Source organism: Plectropomus leopardus, chromosome 2 (genome assembly GCF_026936395.1).
Source record: "Plectropomus leopardus strain MGB_pleo_1.0 chromosome 2, ASM2693639v1, whole genome shotgun sequence".
Taxonomy (NCBI): Eukaryota; Metazoa; Chordata; class Actinopteri; order Perciformes; family Serranidae; genus Plectropomus; species Plectropomus leopardus.
The window spans coordinates 34228405-34249107 of NC_142177.1; the positions used below are offsets into that span (position 1 = coordinate 34228405).

Consider the following 20703-nt stretch of genomic DNA (forward strand, 5'->3'; position numbering starts at 1 on the left):
TACGAATATTTGACGATTTGTCTTGGTTTTTCATGCAAAGTTTAAAAAGTTGGAACAGGATCCATGGGATGCTCAGAAAGGGCACGACAGATTATCAGCCTGGCCGATTATCGTGGCCAACATTTGACATTTTGCCAATTATCTGTATCGGCATTTTATTTTAATGATCGCCTGTAAAATAAATTAATTATAAAGTGCAAATTTCATTTATTAAAACCTGTGTGTCCACAACTCTGTACCAAAGAGTAGCATGAAAGTCAAGAGCACCAAACCCAGATGTATACTGCACAGAAAAAAAAGACTGCTTGACTTGAATCACTCTCAGTTGACTCAGTTGACTGATGGTTCAAGTTTCCGACTTTCAAGGGACAGCCCTAGAAGTTAGCTTTAAAGACCAAAAACATTTTTGCTCCAGGATGTAAACATTTTCATTTCTGCTGGACATAAATTTGGACATTTTTTCAGCCCTGGAGGCTGCCACCTGAACCCACGTCACTTGCAACCACTATCTGTCTTTTCTCTAGGTCTCTAGCTTTACAGTTATTATTATATATTGAGCTAATGATATTATAATGCAAACATGACTGTAAAGTTTTGAAATTTTCCCTTTTTTTCCTGCATTGAACTGTAATTACCCATGTGGCAAAGTACAAATGTTGCCTATGTGCCAAGGACACAGCAGGCAGATCTATGGCAGAGAGAGAAAGACAAATGAAAATTTCAGACCATGAGCTATATGAGCTAAATCACTGCCTCCACGATCAATCGAAAGTCTGGGCCTGACAACTTTTGTAAATGTGCTTCAGTTAACACCGACTCTCTGAAGACGCTCTTAATTCACTTAAACTGCGTGTGGCTTTTAGTGCTGATCTTTGTAAATCTTTTTTTGCAATGAGGCATAGAAAGGGACCAATTCTGCAGCAAATTAATGCATATGACCTAATTTAAATATGTGCAAATAGCGTAGAAGCAGCTCAGTAAGGGGTGTGTTTTACCATTTGCTGGTGCTTTGAGAATTACAAGGTTTCTGTTGTCTCATTTGTGCAGGTCTAGCGGCCACAAAACCCACACAATCCTTTTGTGAACCCATCAGTGTGCTAATGCAGGAATTGTGGGAACAAAATAAATATGGAAATGTACAGGATAAAGGCTAATGCTGTATATTTTAACTGATTACAGTTTTTTAGTTGAAGACACAATTAATGAAGCTTCTCCAAAAAACATTGTGTTTTTAACAAGATATTCTATATAATAGTGAGGTATACTGCCAAAGAAACAGCTTGGTAATGTAATGGATTACACAGCACATGAAAAGATTTAATGTAGATATATGAAAGACAAGGAGAATGTGTTTCTTTATGATCTTTTCCGACTTGTCTTTGAGTACCATGAAAGGCGCTCTATATATGAATTTGTTATTATTGTTATTATTATTATTATTATTATTATATTATTTTGATAAGAAAATAATTTGCCTCAATATTTGTTAACCCTTTGACACCTGGTCAAAAGGAAAAAGGCAATTACCAATTAAGAAGAAATTATCTGAGAAAACAGGAAAAAAAAAAAAAACGTTCAAGAAAATTATCTGAAAATTAGCACCAAGAACAAAACAAAGAAACAAAAAACAACTCCCCTCCTCCTCTAAAAAAACAAATCTAAAACAGAAAAACAAGGAAATGATCTGAAAAAAAAGCTGCTTGAAAATTATAATAATTTTCTAAAAAATAATAAATAAAGGATAACTTTAAATACAGTTTTCTGGACATTTTCCCCCATTTTTCAATAAATCTACCAAGCTGGTCTTTGCCTTTTCCCCCATGTTTCTGAAAGAAATCAAACTAATCTGCTTAGAGTTCAAAGGTTTAAATACTTGTGGAAGGCGTCTAAATGCAACGTTAGGAAAGTGATATCAGTCCAGGTTTCAAAGTGTGAATATCTTGCTGGATATACAGCTGATTGTGCTTTAAAATAAAGTTACATCATCATAGATAAATGTTCTCTATATCCGAGATTTTTCCAGATACAACTCATCGTCATTTCTCCTCACTATAGGAAGTGACATCACATGTTGACAGCGTGGTTCAGGCACGCCTCCCTGGAAATAAGGAGAGGGGAGAGGGCATGAGATAAACGGTGGTGGATTCAGAGGCAGTCGTTGGATTGGCAGGGCTGTGTGCAGCTCAGCACTGCGCTCTACATCCATGAGGCTCCTGCCTGGACGTTTGGATTCTCTCTGCACAGCAACACAGCCGTGATACGGTGCTGGACAGCGTAACATTGAGCTGTGTTTTACCAGCAGGGCTTTGGGAGATAGAGAGGGAATAATAAGGCGGGGAGGGGGGGGCAACCTTACCACACACTTGAGCGATGTTCCGTGAGCTTCTCTCTCTCGTGTTTCAGAGCGTCAGGCGTTTCTACACAGAGACCTGGGACTAATGGAGGGATGCAATGATGTTACTCTTTGCTTGTCATGCTTGAATCACAGCTTCATATATCCTTTTGTGTCAGAGACCTTATTGTCTTCGTCTGTCACCGCCGCCAGATCAACTGTGGGGTAGCGTGGCGGACAGAGCCCCCTCCTCAACCCCCCTCTCCCTTGTCTGTGCCCCCGGCTTCTCATCACTCCCAGCTCGCTCGTGTCTATTTACCTCTCTTAAGCTACCCTCCCCTCTCTGTTAAGCTCCGTCTTTCTTGCTCTCCTGCTCCCGACTGCTTACTATCTCCCTCTCTTTGCTCCTTCAAAGCAGGCAGTGTGCTATTCTATCCAAGCAGCTTGCTACATGATCTCCTGGAGAACAGTTTTCGCCGCTGCTCTGCCTCCTTACAATTCCCGAGCTCTTCCAGATTTTCATCTCTACTACGGCAGGATGTTCCTTCGCAAGGATTGATCCCCATTCGCCCCCTTTCACTCTCCCCTTCCCCTCCCTCGTCCTGATCTCCTGCCCTCTGACCCTCACCCTCTTGTTCTCTACCCCCACCCTTTCTCTCCTGTTCGCCCTTACCCCGAGCCTTGTCCCCCCATAATTCATTTCACCCCCTTGACCATGTTGCCATGTGTCTGCTGGCTCCAACTTATCCTCATCTTGCTGTCCTCTGTCTTATGGACCCGGGGGGAAAACTGCCCAGCAACCTGCCTGTGCCCAGATCCTCACACCGTGGACTGCAGCGGCCGCGGGCTGACCCGTCTACCCAGTGAGATCCCCTTGGACGTGCGCAGGCTGTTGCTGGCTGACAACTGGATACCCAGCATCCCCTCGGACTTCCTGGTTCTGTACAGTGACTTGGTCTACCTGGACCTCCGGAACAACTCCCTCTCCCACATAGAACCGGGGACACTCAGCACCTCTTCCAGGCTGGTCTTCCTGGACTTGGGCAGCAACAATCTGACTGAAATCCCCAAGGGGACTTTTGGGGAGTCTCGGAGCCTCATCAAACTACGGCTGGGCAATAACCCTTATCTGAGCATGGTGAACGAGGATGCGTTCCTCGGCCTCACCTCTCTGAGAGAACTGGAACTGGAGCGTAATGCACTGTCAACGCTACAGGTGGGGGCACTGAGTCAGTTGCCCTCCCTGCGGGCAGTGAGGCTAGAGGGCAACCCCTGGGTGTGCAACTGCAACTTTGCCAGCCTGTTCGCATGGCTGATGGAGAACAGTCACAAGCTTCCAAACGGTAAGCAGCAGCAGCATCTGAGAGGCATTTTGCTTTCCATGTGCTTGACCCAAATACGGCGTATCTGAACACAACATACAACAGTATTATTGCAAATCCACTGCCATAACACTACTCTGGTCTATTTATGTTTTCCCTGTAGGAGAGGGAACCCCCTCCCTCCCCCTTGTTCTAATTTTATCTCTTTCTTCCTCCGCTCCCAAAGCATATAATGTGTGTGACTGACTATGTAATACGAGACAATAGCACTTGTGTGAAAGTGAAAGCTACAGGGATGCTTTGTTTTTTCTCCCCAATTTAATTTCAAAATGCAAAACAGGATTCAAAATGCAGAATTTTAGCTTTCAGTTTCTCTCGTTCTCACCATGCATATAAACATTGACCTCTATCCTGCGTGGTAGTCAAATCGATCAATTTGCAGCTTATATTTATATAATACCTATTTATATAATATCTACCATTTGGTGGACACTGGTTGACACTGTAATTCAGCAATAAAATCAATTGTTTTCATCCTCACGCCAATGAAAATCAAACCTCTTCTCCTGTTCTCCTTCTCCGCTCTATCCATGTGAATTTTTAGGCCCATACTATAGAGTCTGTCTACCACTGTGATTCAGCCTGGAGGGCTGAGTTAGATAACAGGGGCTGAAGTTTTGGTGTGCTCGAGTGTGCAAGGCAATCTGAATGTGTGCATGCATATCTGAGGAACAACACAAGACAAAAGGGATCACTGTGTCCCTTTTAGGAGAAGTATTACACTCTTAGGAAGATCTGCTTACATGGAGCTGATTGGTTGCAACATTTGAGGCTACTGGGTTCAAGGGGTTATCTGTCCTGGATAATACACAAACCATCACATTATCTAAATCTGTGTTATCATTATTCATGTTGAAGTAGATTGTATAGAATCTAAAACGCCTGTCAGATGCATTTTATTCCCAAACAAATCATAATAACGTTTTGTTCAGAGGGAGCCAAACATGCTTTTCAGTGAAGGTCAGCCATATGTATATTACTATTAATGCCCTTACAAAGGACACAGACAGCGGTTATCTTGTAAGTGCACGGCAGCACGTGGGAGCAGAGGAGGCAAAAATAAACAGATCTGACAGTTCAGCCACACATGACTAGTAGCTCGTGCTGTTATCATATTCAGATCAGAGTGCAGATTTGATATATTACATGATTGTGGCTTAATCTGAGAGTGTAGTGTCAGTGTGGCTCATAGTGTTGTCACTGGAAGTTGAAGGTCTAGTTTAATATAATTCAGTTTTTGCATTGAGTCAACAACGTTTGTGTACAGGATGTTGTTTATGAAGTTGTACAGATAAGGAGTGGGAACATTTATATCTGTCGGTGCTCCAAGGTTGTTTGGTGTGTGAGATGTTGACCTGTATATACAAAGAACAGTTTTTTGTCCAGTGAAAAGCAGTAATATTAGTAGTTTTTCTGTTTTAATCTCATTTAACATGTTAAACATCAAAGTCTGCATATGGATATCACAATATTTCATATTGTAATTATGCCAAAGATTTCATAACACGAATGGTAATTTTTCAATTTGCTAATTAAAATGAAAATCTTGTTCTGGCTCACAAAAAAAGCTTTAACTCAACTCCCCTAAAAAAACAGCTGGCAGTTGCGAACTGCTGACAACTCACAAAAGCACAGTCCTCATATACATTTAGGCCATGGTGTGCTGTGCTATTGATACCACTTTTCTCTAAGGGCTTTCTGCATTTGCCCCAAAAAAAGACAAGTTTGTGCCTGTGAGGAAGCAAAGTTGGTAAACTGGCAAGAATACCTAATTCCCCCTAGTAACAGGCGGCAAATGCATTAATCACGGCTTCTAAGTGTTGTCAACTGCAAGGCATAATGAATTGCATTAGTAGTGCTGGCCAGGCAGACATCAACAACAAAGAAGAAGCCAAGGGCCTGGCCAAGCTGCTGGCATGGCTGCCAACTGGCCCCGGTGTATACACACACTCAAATTGAGTTAGTAATGCGTATCTCACTTCATATGCAGCTCTTACATCCCCATCAGTGAGTGTTTGCTTTATGACCCCAGAGACGAGTCCACCGGTTCAGACCGAACACACACACATGCGTGCTTATTTGTATGGGGCATCTGAAATAGTCTACATTTGGTCTGTTGTACATTTTTACCATCTTCTTTGGCAAATAAAAGGTGTTTGGAATGTACTTTGTAATGCTAATGATGCTGGAGGATTGGATGACAAATAACATTTTACAAAAAGGAACAATTACTTTTCATCTAAGGCTCCTCTCTTGCTAAAGCAATGCAAATTTGTTCCATAACAGGTCAGAGAGGCCAAAAGATGTTTCACTGAGCTTAAAATATCCTCTAAAACAATTTTTTGTCTTCTTCTGTGCAGAATTTTTAGAAGGTTTTTTCTCATGTAAGACAGTCAAAAATGCAACACAACTAGCAATTAGTGTTGACAATGGATTATAGTGTCTTTTTGCATGTTACTATTATGTTTACATCAGTTTTTAAAGGACAATATCTCACTGCCAGCCCACGTCAACAGTACCCCAGTTTAGACCAGATGATCAAAATCTAAGAATTTCCAACAACACAACCCCTGAATAACCAAGTCTTACAGTTATTTTCTGTAGATGTTTCACTCCTCTTTTGAGTACTACAGGGAGGATTATAGTAAGTGAGTCGCAGGCACCCATTGCCCTCGTCCCCTATAAGTGCAAAGTCTTCGAACTCGGCCAGTTCACATGCAGACATCATACTGCCAGACCTAATTAACATAATGACTGAGCTCTCGATCATGGAAAAAAAATGCGATGACCTATTCCCTGGAACGCTGTGTTGGAAGTGGTAACAAAATAACAGATGGACACTCATTAGTGAATGAGGGGTTGACTTAATAAGCTTTTCAATATGTATCAACTCCAACAACCATCATGAGTGTGGGTGGTTCAACTTAATATCTCATTCATCGAAGAGGAAATCAATTTCAGAGACGAGGATTACTCTTTAAATTGTACATCAGTGTGCTTTTTCCATCCGCGTGGGTGATGCATCCTCATGTCTGATTCATCATACGACAAATCAGTGAGCAGGCCGTAAAATCACTGTTTAAATTTTATTTGAGTGTGGCCTCTCTTTAAACCACAAGCTCCACTGACATTCAAAACAAAGAGGTTGAAGCTTCTACAAACCATTCATGTATTACAATTCCACACTCAGGCTGTTCTCATTTACTGTTCATACTTAGACTCAGAGAAAATAATGCACTATAATCCACGTTATCATGAGCTTGGAGGCTATGGTCATGTGACCTAAGTGGTGCAGGCTTGTCATATGATGGGAGCAAAGGAAGGAGTGAGATCATGGTAGTATAAAGAGCGATCAGGTCAGTGTAGGGAGGTAGTTTGGGTGGTGGATCTGTCAAAAAAACACAGGACTTTGACCCAGAAGACCAGGGTTTGTGTCCCAAGTTATGTGAGTAATGTCACATTGTCACGTCATCACATTAACATTATGTTACATTGTTTTACGTTACATATTACGTTGTGTTACATTACATCGGATAACGTTACTTACTTCACGTCATAATATAATGACGCCCAACCATGAGTGCAGTTACATGGACACGATTAACCCATTTATGAGACTTATCCTGGTTATGATCTGGTATGGTGTTTACATGAGCACAGAGAAATTTGGTTATTCACATTTCAGGTATACATCCCACAAGTTTTCTTTGAAGTACTCCAGCTAGCATACACGTTTCTCATAAAATGGAATATGGTCTTTGCATGCTCAAACACATAAACGGGATACTCAGAAAACCCATGATACATGGGTTATTGATGTCCGTGTAAACACACTCCATGTTTGTTTTTTTTTTTTTGAACTAACATAACCAGTACAGGCAGTAATTTGTAAGATATCATACAAACTGTGTGCAGAAAATATAATACAAACTATTGTATAATATGTGGCCACACTACATATTAATTAAAATACTAACAGTAGACAGTGTGTTCAAACCTACAAGACAATGTCTGTTGATAGAATAGTAAAATGTAAAGAAATATTATAAATAATGGAGACTACAGAAGCAATTTGAAAAACAAATGTAAGAAAATAAAATCCTAAAAGGTGCCTTTTTTTCATGACCTCACCTTTAATCATGTCCTGTCAGTACAAAATGATAAATCAATTTCTCCTGCATTGTTTGCAGCAAAGGTTGACTATAAAGATTTTGCACTCACTACAAAGCATTATTATGTAGTACTGATTTTGGCTGTTCCCTATGAAAAGTAATGCACTATAAATCATATATAACCCATGTCATTGTAGTGTTGAGAGAAGCTTGCCTAGAGCACCTTCTGCCATACAGAAGTTCCTTGGTTGAGGTTAGGAAAAAAATGGTAGTTTGGATTTAAATGAATAGGTTTCTGCTAGAAAGACCTTGTGCAAGCTGAGCCAGGAGACTGTGATCATGTGACCTATGTGCTGCAGGTGTTCTCTTTCATATGACGGGAGTAAAGAAGGAAATCAGGTCAATGTTAGCCCATCATAAGGTAGTATGAAGAGGAACACAGTTCATGAATGGAGGTGGTCGGGGTGCTGGACAGGTCAAAGAAGCACAGGACTTAGAGCCAGGAGACTAGGGATTAACTCCTATGTTAAAAAGAAAAGTCAGTGTTGAGTAATGTCATTATATTGCGGTTATCATAAGGTTATAATGTGATGATGCCCAACCATTATTGTTAAACTTACCTAACTGGTAGGGGTACTAATTTGTCACATATCACACAAACTGCGTGCATAACTTAACGTAAAATTTGAACCAACCCTTCTATGAAGATACTTTCCAGATTTGGGACACAATATGGAGCTTGTTTGTTTTTTCAAGTTTTTGGTTTCACTTTTAAAAACATCATCAGGGCAAAGAACAGATGTTGAGAATAATCTAACTGGCTAAATAAGGTGCGTGACTGATCAGTAGCATTAATTCACCTGATGATGTAACAAGATGCCATAAGCATCAGAAAACTATAAATATGTCACCAACAGAGTAATTAAACTGAATATTGAACTAATTTTAAAATGGTCAGTAAAACCTGACAAAACTGCTATTTTAGAATTCATCCTAAAATATATCTTCGGCTCCCCCTGTGATGGCCTGCATAATGTAGCAGCTGCAGAGCTCATGCTGTAAACCCAATTCCCATTCCATTTTTCACTTCCTGATTTCCCCTGTGATTTCAAGTTCACAAAGCAGCACACTCCTCTGTTTGCATAACTTTGATTACTGCAGGTCAGTATGATGAGTGGGTGGAAGATGGTATAAAATTCTGGACTGTTTTGGATAGCAAAAGCAGATCTCTCTCCACATGGCCGTGCTTTGTCAGTAAGGTATTCATTTTGAGCTGCACACGATGAGACAGATGCAGATATATCTGTCTGCATCCCTCTGCTTATGTTTTTTAGTACCATTTGTAAGTTTTTAAAGCCACCAATCAGGTTCATAAATGTTTTAATGGAGGGATGAGTGTAAACATGATCCACTGCTGTCTCCAGTGCTCTTGGGTTAAGGATGAACAAAGGCCATGTATAATTCAGAGTGACACAGTTCTACGGCACATTGGCCAGGGTAATTGGAGCCAGAGCTGCCTACAGGGTAAGGCAGGCCAACTCCCATGAGAGATTGAGGCTGAAGCCAATCATGGCATCGCTATCAACACTAGTCATGACCTGAACAGTTTCACTACAAAGTAGCAGTTCATGTGACGGGGTCAAAGTCTGAATTTTCCTTCACAGCCTATCGAGTTGCTCCCCAGAAACCTGTTACCACACGGCAGGAGCAACTTTGAAAATATGACCAGCACTGTCGCACACATGATGCCATACGGCCCCACACGACATTACTTGCTATCTTTACTACCCATGGGTATGTGATGAGAAAATATCTATTCCATTAACACAGGCTGACAGCTTCTTTTATCCTGGCCTAATTTAATGTTTATTTAAAGTTGGGATGTGAGAGAGAGATGGTGTTGGCAGAGGGAGAGCGGAGTGTGAATAGGTGGACAGAATTACACAGTGTGATAGCATCAGCTGCTGCACGGACAGAGGCAGAAAGGGATAATCTGCCAGTGTCAGAAATAAAAGGTGAAAAGCCAAAAAGGTTTATTTCACCGGCAGTGTGCAGCTTTTTGGATGATGGATACTCTCCTTTCTGCCTGTGTGTGGTCGAGTGTGAAGCAATTGCTAAGGACTGCATACTTAGCTGTTTCATCATAATGAATTGTGACAGCACACAAACGGCTCCTATTATGATGAAAACCTGAAAAGGCATCTACTGGGGCTGACCCGGAAGCTTTGAAGCTTTCCATGTTGGCAATGGTAATAGATGTCTAAGTCAGTATTTGAATGCTGGGTTTTTCTAAACCATTAGCTCAAACATCTCCAAAAGCCCCCAAATTAATAACAATCTAACATCATTCATTATTCATCAACATTAATTACTAGCTATTATTAGAAAAGGATATTTACACTTAGTGATAGGCCTAGTGTCGTGGCTACAACAGTTCGATCACCTGTGACAGCTACACAGTTGCACTAAAATAATGTTGAAGTGCTTGGAGTAGTTTTAAATTTACGAGGGCTGCCCGTTGAAAGTCGGAGATGCAAACCGTCAGTCGGAGACCCTCAGTCGACTGAGATTGCTTCAAGTTGAGCAGGGTTTTTTTGCTATAGGTGAGGTTTTTGGTAGCCACATTTTGCTGTGAAGTGAGTGCTCTTGACTTTCATGATACTCTTTGAAACAGAAAGCTGCAGACATGCAGGCAGAGGCACAGATGAGACCCGCCTTTTCTTATTACTGAACTTACTTAGTACTCTTTTTCCTGAGTGGGAAATAAAGCTTCAACGATCTGATGCTATTCATCTCGGTCTTTAAGAACCGCTGTTAAATATGCATAACTTTGGGCCTTATTACAAAATTTTAGGCATTTTTCCCCCAGGCAGTTGTCACAAGTGATAAAATTAGCTATAGAGACGAAAAACAGTTTTTATTGTAGGCTGTAAACACATAATTTGTGCTGTACAGTTGAGATGTCTGCTCTTTTGGAGCTAGGCTCAAGTGACCATTTGATGAACTACAGTTTTTGACACTTTCACACCGACTTCTTTTTGAGCCTCAGAGGTTGCTGCTTCGTCTTGAGCTGCTCCACAAACAGTGAATGTGAGTCTGATATGGTGGACCCACAAATATTTGTTTTCTTTTTTTTATACCCAAAAGAGCTTTATTCTAGTCCTCTCAACTCTGAAACAGAAAATGTACCCACATACTTAAAACATTCCCGTGGCTGCTGTCAGTGTCATCTCTAACATTTTTCCTAATTCATTGTCAGTGAAACAGCTTCACACTTAATACGCTATGGCATCACCAATTTGATTTGGGAGTTTTTGGATTTGGGAGAGAATTGTTCATGTTTACCATTATTTTTGGACTGTCTTAGACCACAGGAGTAACAGTGGGAATTTTGAAAATGGGCTAAGTCCCCCATCAAGTAACAGCTCAGCTGTCTTGCAAAGTATTGTTTTTTTTCTTTTCAGCTGTTTTGACTAATGTTACTGTGACCTACAGACAGACAAAATGGCTAATAGTCACATTTTTTCAGGTACATCAACTGAAAACTGATGTTAAAAGAAGTGTACCTCTGTTTTTCATCCCCATCCACCTCCCCCCTCAAGCTCAAATAATCATGGATATTTCTGACCGAAGCTTTAATGCCCCCAAACTGGTATTTTGTACAGCCCTTGCATCTACTAGTTAGATAAAATTCACATTTTAGCTACCGTCTCTTATGTGTGGAAATCAGCTCATTTCTGTGTGTGTGAATTTGTGCCTTTGTGATGAGACATTTTGAATATGCCCGTGGTACGGTGATGTCAGCGAGTCTCCACGCAGAAGGAATTCCCTCCTGAATGATTCACCCTCACCCCACTGTCACATGGATGCTTGTCATTTTGTGCATTCATAACACATTCAGCTCTTCGCCAACTCCCACTCTTGCCCTCTTCTTGTATCATTTTCCCTTCAGGTTTCCCTCACACTCTTCCTTCGTGTGACCGTAACTGAATAATTCTTGTATTTCTCTGTAATGATGTCTGCCTGCTTCTTTTTACATTCACTTTCATTTAATAAAGTAAAGAGGGAACCGTTTTGTGAGCCGTTATCATGACTGGATTATTTAGGAGTTTATAGACACTAGTGGAAATGAGTGAAGACTTAAGTGTCAATGCCAACTCCTGCAGGGGTCTGCAGATGTGAGATTGTGGGGATTTTGCCTTTGCGATTGGTGCAGAGATCAATCTGGACAGACAGTGTGGTGTTGAGGGAGGGAGGAGAGTCAAGCCTCCAATATCAGTATGTCACAGCTAGGTAGATCAATCACGGCCGAGACAGCAGATAGCCTATCCCCTCGGCTGGCTGTAATCCTAAATGTAATCCATCAACTGTCCGCGCCAAGAATGTAACATAGCTGTGTGGCCCCACATACCTGATAGTGTTAGGGCATGATTTGTGTTACATTAAGGTATGGTGGCCTGCTCCAGCCACTCTTTTTGTGACACAGTAGTGTTTGAGGTCATTTAGGGACTGCAGATGTTGTACTATATCATCTGACCCATTTATCAAAATGGTATTGACCCGCTTTTATTAAAAACTGTCGTCCATCGAGATAGTTTATGAGCATGAAATACTTTATGAGCAGGAAACTATGAAGTCATATATTTTTATCCTAAATTATGAAATACTTTTCTTTTTCTTTGTTCTCTTTCGTTTTTTAAGTGTCTCTTAGTGGGTTGAGGTCTAAATTGAAATTAATAGCTTTCTTTATAGGTTTTGGTGCATAGACATAAACTTGGAGGAAACCTACGAGCATATGTTCAACCTGCATTTGACTCATTCATATAATCCTTGCACATCAAATTATAGAGACTCAAGTCTGCAGCTGCAGTTCCATTAACATCATTGCTAAACATAATTACATTGTATTAAACAGTTAGTAAATAAAGTTATAGGTGTAAGCACCAAACACAGTTTGTTCTACTCCTGCACTCGCTTATCTAGCAGACCAGGGATGCTCAACTTGTTATGCCACTTCTGCATTATGGCATGGAAACAAGGGCCAGTCAATAAACAAACATTAATAATATTTATCAGTATATATAATACATGATTTGCCTGTTTTCAGCCTTTCAACTTTTTCTATCCTCACTCATCTTTGCTAAGAGGCAAATCCAGTCTCAGTAGTCCCATTCAGGTCGGGTGTACACAGGGGTGTTTCTAGGATTTGATAACGTTCGGGGCTTAGCCTGGACCTCTGTCGGGGGGTCACATTTTTATTTGATTAAAAAAGCTGCATTTGATGCTTTTTATAGACTCTAACATCCTATTTACACTCAAAGTGCAAAACAACAACAACAACAAAAAAGTGTAAATTAATTTATTTTCATTTAGAATAAGAAAACGGTTGGCAAGCAACAAGTTAAGTTTCACAATTGTAAATTATTACATAGATGTTCAAAATCAAGCAAAATTCCCATCCTAATAATAAGACTGCTCTGGGTGTAATACAACAATATTGAAATTCAGTCTTTAAATTCTGATACATACACTCCATATTAACCAGCAGGTGATATAAATACATCTGTTACACATAATACAAAACACTTGACTGCAAACAGCTGACAGAGAGGCCAGCTGATTAAAAGAGGTGGCTGCTTTCCAAAAACTGTTGGCACCAAAAACAAAATTTTGTTTAAAAGGTAGGAAATGCTAATTTTAACAAGCTAACGTTACAACAGTTTGTCACTCAGCTTGCATTTGTTGTGCTACTTTGGCCAGGCCCAGCGTCTATTGTTGAGAGAGAATAATTACACGAACATCACGTTGGTAGAAGGCTATCAAAAAAACAGCGAGGAGAAAGTAATGCCTACGCACTGGCACACAAGTTTAGTGATGACGGTGTTTCCTTTCCTATTTGTCAAATTAAAACAAGTGTCTGTTTACACAAGATGGGAGGGAGGAACTGCAAATATGACTTAAAAGCACATGTTTTGTGTGTAAGGGTGAGAGCTATAGCATCAGCAGAGGGGTGACCTCCTGAAACATATCAGCATCTCTCCCTATAATTAGTGACATTTAGCTATTATGGTAATACTTAATTCAGATATTGTCGGTAGGATAGGAAAGTGACAAAACCTCCCTTTATTCAGTTTTTGGAGCATTATTTTGATAATACAGTTAGCCTTGTCATTTGACAAGGTAAATGGAAATTGTGACCACATTTGCTATTTTTGAAACCAAATACCAGATACCAGCAAACAGAATGACTCATTTTTAATCAGCTGAATTGATTGTACAATAATGACGTCATTTTGCAGTCGGTTTGTCGACATTCTGATTTTTTTCTTCGCTAAGTGGGAGATGTACGTGTCAAAAACATCACAGCGATTCGGCATGAGTATTTTCAAAGCTGGTTTTTTTTAGATGTACCACTAGCTCAGGCTATATTTAACGGATATTTGTTTGACATAAAGAAGCCCAGAGTCAACACATTAAGAAGGACTTCTGTATCAGACTCAGTTTTGAGTTCCCTGCATCTCTAATCTGAGGCCAAATTAACTGAGCCTGGACATCGTCCCTCAGAGAGAGTTGTGTGCATTTTGTCAGACAAGCTTGTAATACTGGGAAACTATAATTATGGTGTTTGTTCTAGAAGATTCCACTTTTGGCCAAATACCACAGCTGTTCAGTAATTCCCCCTTTTGTCAGGCAGCGTAATAAGCCTCTGTGCCCTATTGTGTAATTTTAGTTCTTAACTGCAACAGTGCAGCTCAGTGAAAAGCCACTATCTCTCCTCCCAAATTCCCAGCATTCTGTAGTAGGGGACAAATGATATGCATTTGTTTTCCAATAAATGACAAATATTTGGAAACACGCTGTATATGCATGTCAGACACCTAAAGTGTAGGTTTGGTATCATATGGTGTGCTCATATGTCAAGACTAATATGAAAATAGTGGTACGATTAACAATAAAAAGGATCATACTTTCTGTCTGTCCACCATTGTCCTGTTCACCAGCTCTGCATTGATCATAATATATGTAATTATCCTGTAACTCCTGCAGGCCCCATGTGCTCTGCAGGATAATTTCAGTCTCAGATGTTATTAATCAAGCATCTAGGACAGGCAAGACCAGACAGGACCGTCTCAAAGGCAAAGGCCAAGTCTCTGAGGTGAACTTTGCTGTGCAATAAGTGCCCAGTGAATATAAATATAATCCATTTATCTCAGGGGCAAGACAGGTGCTCCAATATATTGGATTTTCAGATGCATTCAAAGTTTTCTTTGTCTTTAGTAGGATGTGTGGCATTGAAACTAAAGGTGAATTTTGTGTTTTCAACTTCAGCTGCTGTCGGGAAGTTAATTAGAATGAGGTCGGTGCATCCAGTGTGTGTCTGCCTATTCCTGAAGCCTTTATTTGCACATTTTATTCCTTTCTCTACTGCTTTCGTCTCATCAGTAAACAACCGTTTACTGGAAGGGATTTATTTTATGCAAAAATTAAAAGTGCACTGCATGTTAATAAATTCCAAGGTCCAACCAGTGCCATTTGAACAAGACTGTGAGAGAAGTTGGAAATGTTGCAGTAAAAACTCTCTCCCCTAAAAGCCCTGCTGAGTCAGTCTGTAATTTGGAAACTGAACTGATGATTTTAAATTGTGAGCCATGTGGTTAGTTATGCAACACAATTCTTAAGAGTATTAGATTTAGAACAAAACATTTTAAGCTTGTAACTGTCACAGATGAGATTAACTATCTCTAAATGCATTGTCCACTTGTTTTTAAGCCTCTTTGGTGGACTTAAATGCTGTAAAAAAAAAAAAAAATTATGGGGGGGCAGATGGGGCCGCCGAAATCTTAGTGTGACACATTAAAAACCAAAAGCAATAACTGAATTTCTATACTTCTGTTAGGACTGTCAAACAGTGAATCTTTTTACTCACGATGAGTTGCAGAATTTCTATAGTTAATCACTATTAAACACATTTATCTTGAGGTCAGAGGTTAAGGGACTCCTGTTAAAAGGTCATGCAATTTTTCAATCGCAAAAATTTAGCCTAAATTTGGAGCGGTATTTGGCCTCCTTACTGAGAAGCTAGCATGGCAAGGTTCGTAACACTCAGCCCGATACAGCCTCTTAAGAATGTCAACCAGTAAGTAACGTCATTTAAAAAAAAAAAAATGTTATGAACAGAGCCTAATCACATCACAATAATTACAAACAGCCCTAATTTCCATATGTATTTTTGTTATGCTGTTTTAGTCTATAGGCTAGTTAACAGCTGATAAACTCTGGTTTCTTATTTTACAGTTACTAATCATCTGATGTGCACAGACTAATTGTAGTGCAGCTAACATTTTGAGATCCACAACAATCCTGTTTTAGTTTGAGTGTCCATATGGTGTTTTATTTTTCTGGTAGAAGTGTGCTGACCCTACTAAAAAGTTTGGAGATTTTCAACTAGAAGCACACAGATCAGCAACAGAAAAAAGTCAGCGCACTCTTAAAAAAAAGACACTGTGTGCAGCCAGAGTTCCCACAGATCCTTAAGAGTCTTAAAAGGCATTGAATTTGTTAATCTAAAAATAAGTCGTTCACCTATTAAATTGTCTTAAATCAATCTTTCAGGATTCTTAAAAATGCCAGTACTTCATGAGAACATTTTTTCTACCATGGCATTTTAAAATTACAAAATGATTGGTTACATTTGGGTTTTTTTTTAAATCATTTACCAGATGCTTCTCATATTACGTCACATAGATCAGGATAATGAAACCAACAATACTCATATTTTGTCTCCGGCTGGGATGCTTAAAGCAGAGAATCCACTGTCTGCTTGCTAGCTGTCACTGTACCCTGGATGACATGAGAAAATGCTAATTCTACAAAAATTGGCTCTTAAACCAAGATTGCGTGGGATGACTGAAACCAGCACAAGGCAATGCCTACGAGCTTCTTTGTATTTCATGCAAAAGGTTTTTCCAAACTCGGCAGGGTGAGAATCAAGGCAGTGGAATCCCACATGCAGAGTGAGAAACACAAAATCACCAAGAAAACTATCCAACAAATACCACTTCTGTTCTTCCCTGGTCACTGCCAAGAGACAAAAAAAGTAATGTTTTATGGTACAATTAACATTTGGGCAAAGTTGTCCCTAACCCAAAGTAACTACTCATGTTTTCTTTCTTTTCTCATCAGTTTTGCTTCTCATTGAATCGGTCTGAACTTAAATTCTGAACTTAAGACTGTTCACAACTTTTTAGGAACCTTTTGGCTTTCCTCTAGGCTGCATACTCTCTCTCCTCATTGAGAGCAATTGAAGTAACACTCAGGCAGTCAGAAAAAAATGATACATGGACACTCAGCCTTAACGTGTTATGTATTTGTATGTGTTAGGTGATTCATTGTTCCTCAAATAGGCTGGTTGTGCTTTTATTTAAAAAGACAAATAAACGGCTTTAATTTGATAGTAGGGAACACAATATATTTTCTGTGATCAAGCCTACTTATGTGTGAAAACACATCGCTGAACCCTATTAGTTGTTTTCAATCGTTATCTCAAGGAGGGATCAGCGTCACTGGGACTAGCGATTGTATGATGGTGGCTATGGCGCCCCCTTGGCCCCCTCCTGGCAGCACCACTGCTTCCATGGTACACAAACAGTGTGACTGAACAGTTTTCTCTCAAGCACTAGACTGAATTTGTTTTGATCCCTGATTCCCACAACATACGGTAGACATGTCTTACAGTGAATCATGCCAGGAACCAGCAAGCTCTTCTTTGGCTCCACCAGGATTGTTGGTATTGGCGCCTAATCAGTTTGGAGCCTCATTCTTGATTCTGGGTTTAGTCTGACTCACTTGTTGTGTTTGAGATCCAAGCTACTGGAGTTTTCTGTGGAGCTTGTCCAGCACGCACTTGCTGTGTGCTGTGGCTCTTGGTTCGAGTCTGGTTGTGGCCCACGTGTGTATGCCAAGATAGGAACAATGCCAGCCGTTTATCAACAAAAATAACACAAATTAGGGGACACAAATAGATACATTAGTGGGGTGTGAGTTATACTTTCAAAATAAATGACAAAACCAGAACATGGACATGACGTTTTTATGTAGGAACAAAAGGGTGGCAGCTGGTGACATCCAATGTTTTCTAACTGTCAACAAATCCCCTTAAAAGAGCAAAACCAGTGACTGATTTTCCTACTGAGACACATTGGCCTCATCAAGCTTACTTCTCTGTGCCATCAACCTCCATTCTTGTCCAAAGACCCAACCCCCCAAAAAACACACAAATTAGCCACACGTTTTTGTGTGCAGTCTCTCGTCAACATGGATCCGGTTCCACCCTGATTCCTGCACCTAATTCTGAAGCGAGACTGACGTTCAGAGCCTTTCGACCAAAAATAAATTGGTTTAGAACCTGAAAACTTGCGTCTCAGCTGGGACCGAAAAGGTTTTCCTTGACTTGAACTGTGAACTGTAACAACATCAGTGGACATGTCATCTTCTGCAGGTTAGAAAGAGAGGATGGAGAAGGCAGCAATGTGCAGTGGTCTCATGAATAGTTGGTTCATGATTGTTTTTGGGGTAAAAATAAATATCTGTGATAACAGAACAAAGGTTTTCAGGTACCAGTGTAATCTGTTTTACTATGGTCTACTTCCATTGTGCAATGCTTTTTGTTGATGACACAACCTCGATTTCAAATGATTCTGATAAAAATGGTTAAAATGGAGGCTGACAGAATTTCAAACAAAACCAGTTCAAGAACCAGAGCTAATTTGGTTGAAAAGTGGTATGATTGACATGTTCCTTCATTACAATAAACATAAGTATTAAAACTAGTCCCAAAAATGCATAATTTGCTCCTGTTCAGTATTTTATTCCTACAGTTTACAGTGAATATTATTTTGCTTTTAATCACCCTTTTTTGTTTTAAAATTAGAGCCTCTCCCACTCTACCTCATTCTTATACTAAACTTCTAAACTTACCAATTTGCACACTTTTATGAATATAGTATTTTATGTATATTGTATATTTTAATTTTTTTTTATATCATTAAGTATTTTAGTATTTTTATTTTAGTATATTTAAAGTTTTTATAGTTGATACTCTATATTTTATATTTTATAGGTATTTATTTTTCTCGCAGAATATGCTCAGGTTTATTTTTCTGTGGATATATACTTTTTCTTTTCTAGTTTGATGTATGTATCACTGTGTTTTGACTGCTCCAGTGCAATGCCTTTATAAATAGCTGTTTTAACAGAATAATTTCCCAGCTTGGGATTATTTAAGTACTATTCTGTTTATCTTTACTGAACTCTTGTTGAAATTTAAGTCTTGCAAACATTTTCAGAGCTACTGCAGATGGCCAGGACAGTGCTAAATGCAAAACATACTGCATGAAGAGACATCACATTAAAACATCTGCACACTTTTCTCCATTGCAGATACCCACATTTTTTGTCAAAGCCTCTGGTCACATGGACCTTCATCAAAAATGTGGGTCTACAGTACAGGCAGAATCTCCTCAAAAAACAAATGTTAGAAAACGAAAACAGGAATTTATGTTGTATCAGCTTCCCTTAGCATTTTCATGTGTCGGTGCATGTGTATATCTTGTGTCCTCTACTAATTGAATGTTCGAGGAAATGTGAGAATCTGTATCTTGTATTAGGGATTAGTGTCACTAAGTTTTATCGAGCTCTTAAAGAGTTAAGTTACAAACCTAATAAATACTGTAGCGAGTCAATCGGAGGAGCATGGAAGCCTATGCCATCACTGATTCAATTATTTCTTTTTCCATTGTCACTGAACTCTTTGGAGCTGTTTCACATTAATTTCTTCTATATTTGTACACGTGCAACAAGGTTTTTACACACCAACTGATTAATAGAGGCACGTCATTTCACTGGAAGTTGAGATATATATTTCTTTCACTCACTTTGCTGTTATAACTAACGATATGTTTAAATGCAGATTTAATTCACAGTTAAAGTAGTCTGATGATTGAACATAATTGTATCAAATCATAAGAGATGCTATACATTTGCATTACAACAACACATGCTGCAAACGTGCTGGCTGTTGAGCAAAGACCCGGAATTGATGTACTGCCAAGTGTGTCCATTTGCATGTGCAGTATCAGTAGAAGTAGCCGCCCACATTGCAAGGCTTCATCTCTACCCACCTATAAGCTAACATTCACATCAATATGTCTAGTTCTTCCATACAGTACATTACCAATATGAAGGTAATTACAGTCTGTATAGATCATGGTCTGAAGTGTTTGCAGTCCTCATTCATTTGAGCAGCATTGCAAGTGTCTAAATAGCACTTCAGATTAAACTCAGAGGTTAACAAAGTTGTCAGTAGAACAAGTTGAATCAATGAGTCTGTGGGCAGTTGAAAGTGAACGTCCTCTAATGTAGTTTCATAGGTAGTATCACTGACCAGTCGTTAACATATAAACATTAAAGGGACAGTTGACCCCAAAATCAAAAATACTTTTCTTTTTTTCTGTTACCGGTAGTGCTATGTATTAATCTAGATTTTTTGGTGTGAGTTGCCAAGTGTTGAAAATACTGGCAGTAGAGATGTCTCTTAACTCTCAAATATAATGGAACTATGTGGTGCTCAGTTTATGGGGCTCAAAGCACCTTTTTTTGTCTTTGTGACTCAACAGAAATGTCTCTCTTCAGAAATCATGACCTGGTTGCTCAAGTCAGAGTTTCCTAGACATTCATTTATTTTATGGCAGCCCACCACGATTAAAACATCTGCCACTAAAGATAGATTTTTTTTTTGGAGCTGGACAGTTCATTAAGATTGGTTTGGTTATTGATTGCACCACAGTTTCAAAATGCAGAGAGCCCCCTGGGCACTGAC

General features: G+C 39.5%; 1 protein-coding gene across 2 annotated transcripts in view; it reads left to right on the forward strand.

Moving 5' to 3' along the window:
• lrrc38b (leucine rich repeat containing 38b) overlaps positions 1-20703 on the forward strand; it is a 64299-nt gene that overhangs the window by 34613 nt on the left and 8983 nt on the right. For both annotated transcript variants that reach the window (XM_088069323.1, XM_088069321.1), the window contains exon 2: positions 2056-3675. In XM_088069323.1, the coding sequence (XP_087925449.1) occupies positions 3048-3675 (628 nt within the window). In that variant the 5' untranslated portion in view covers positions 2056-3047. The remainder of the gene's footprint in view (positions 1-2055; positions 3676-20703) is intronic.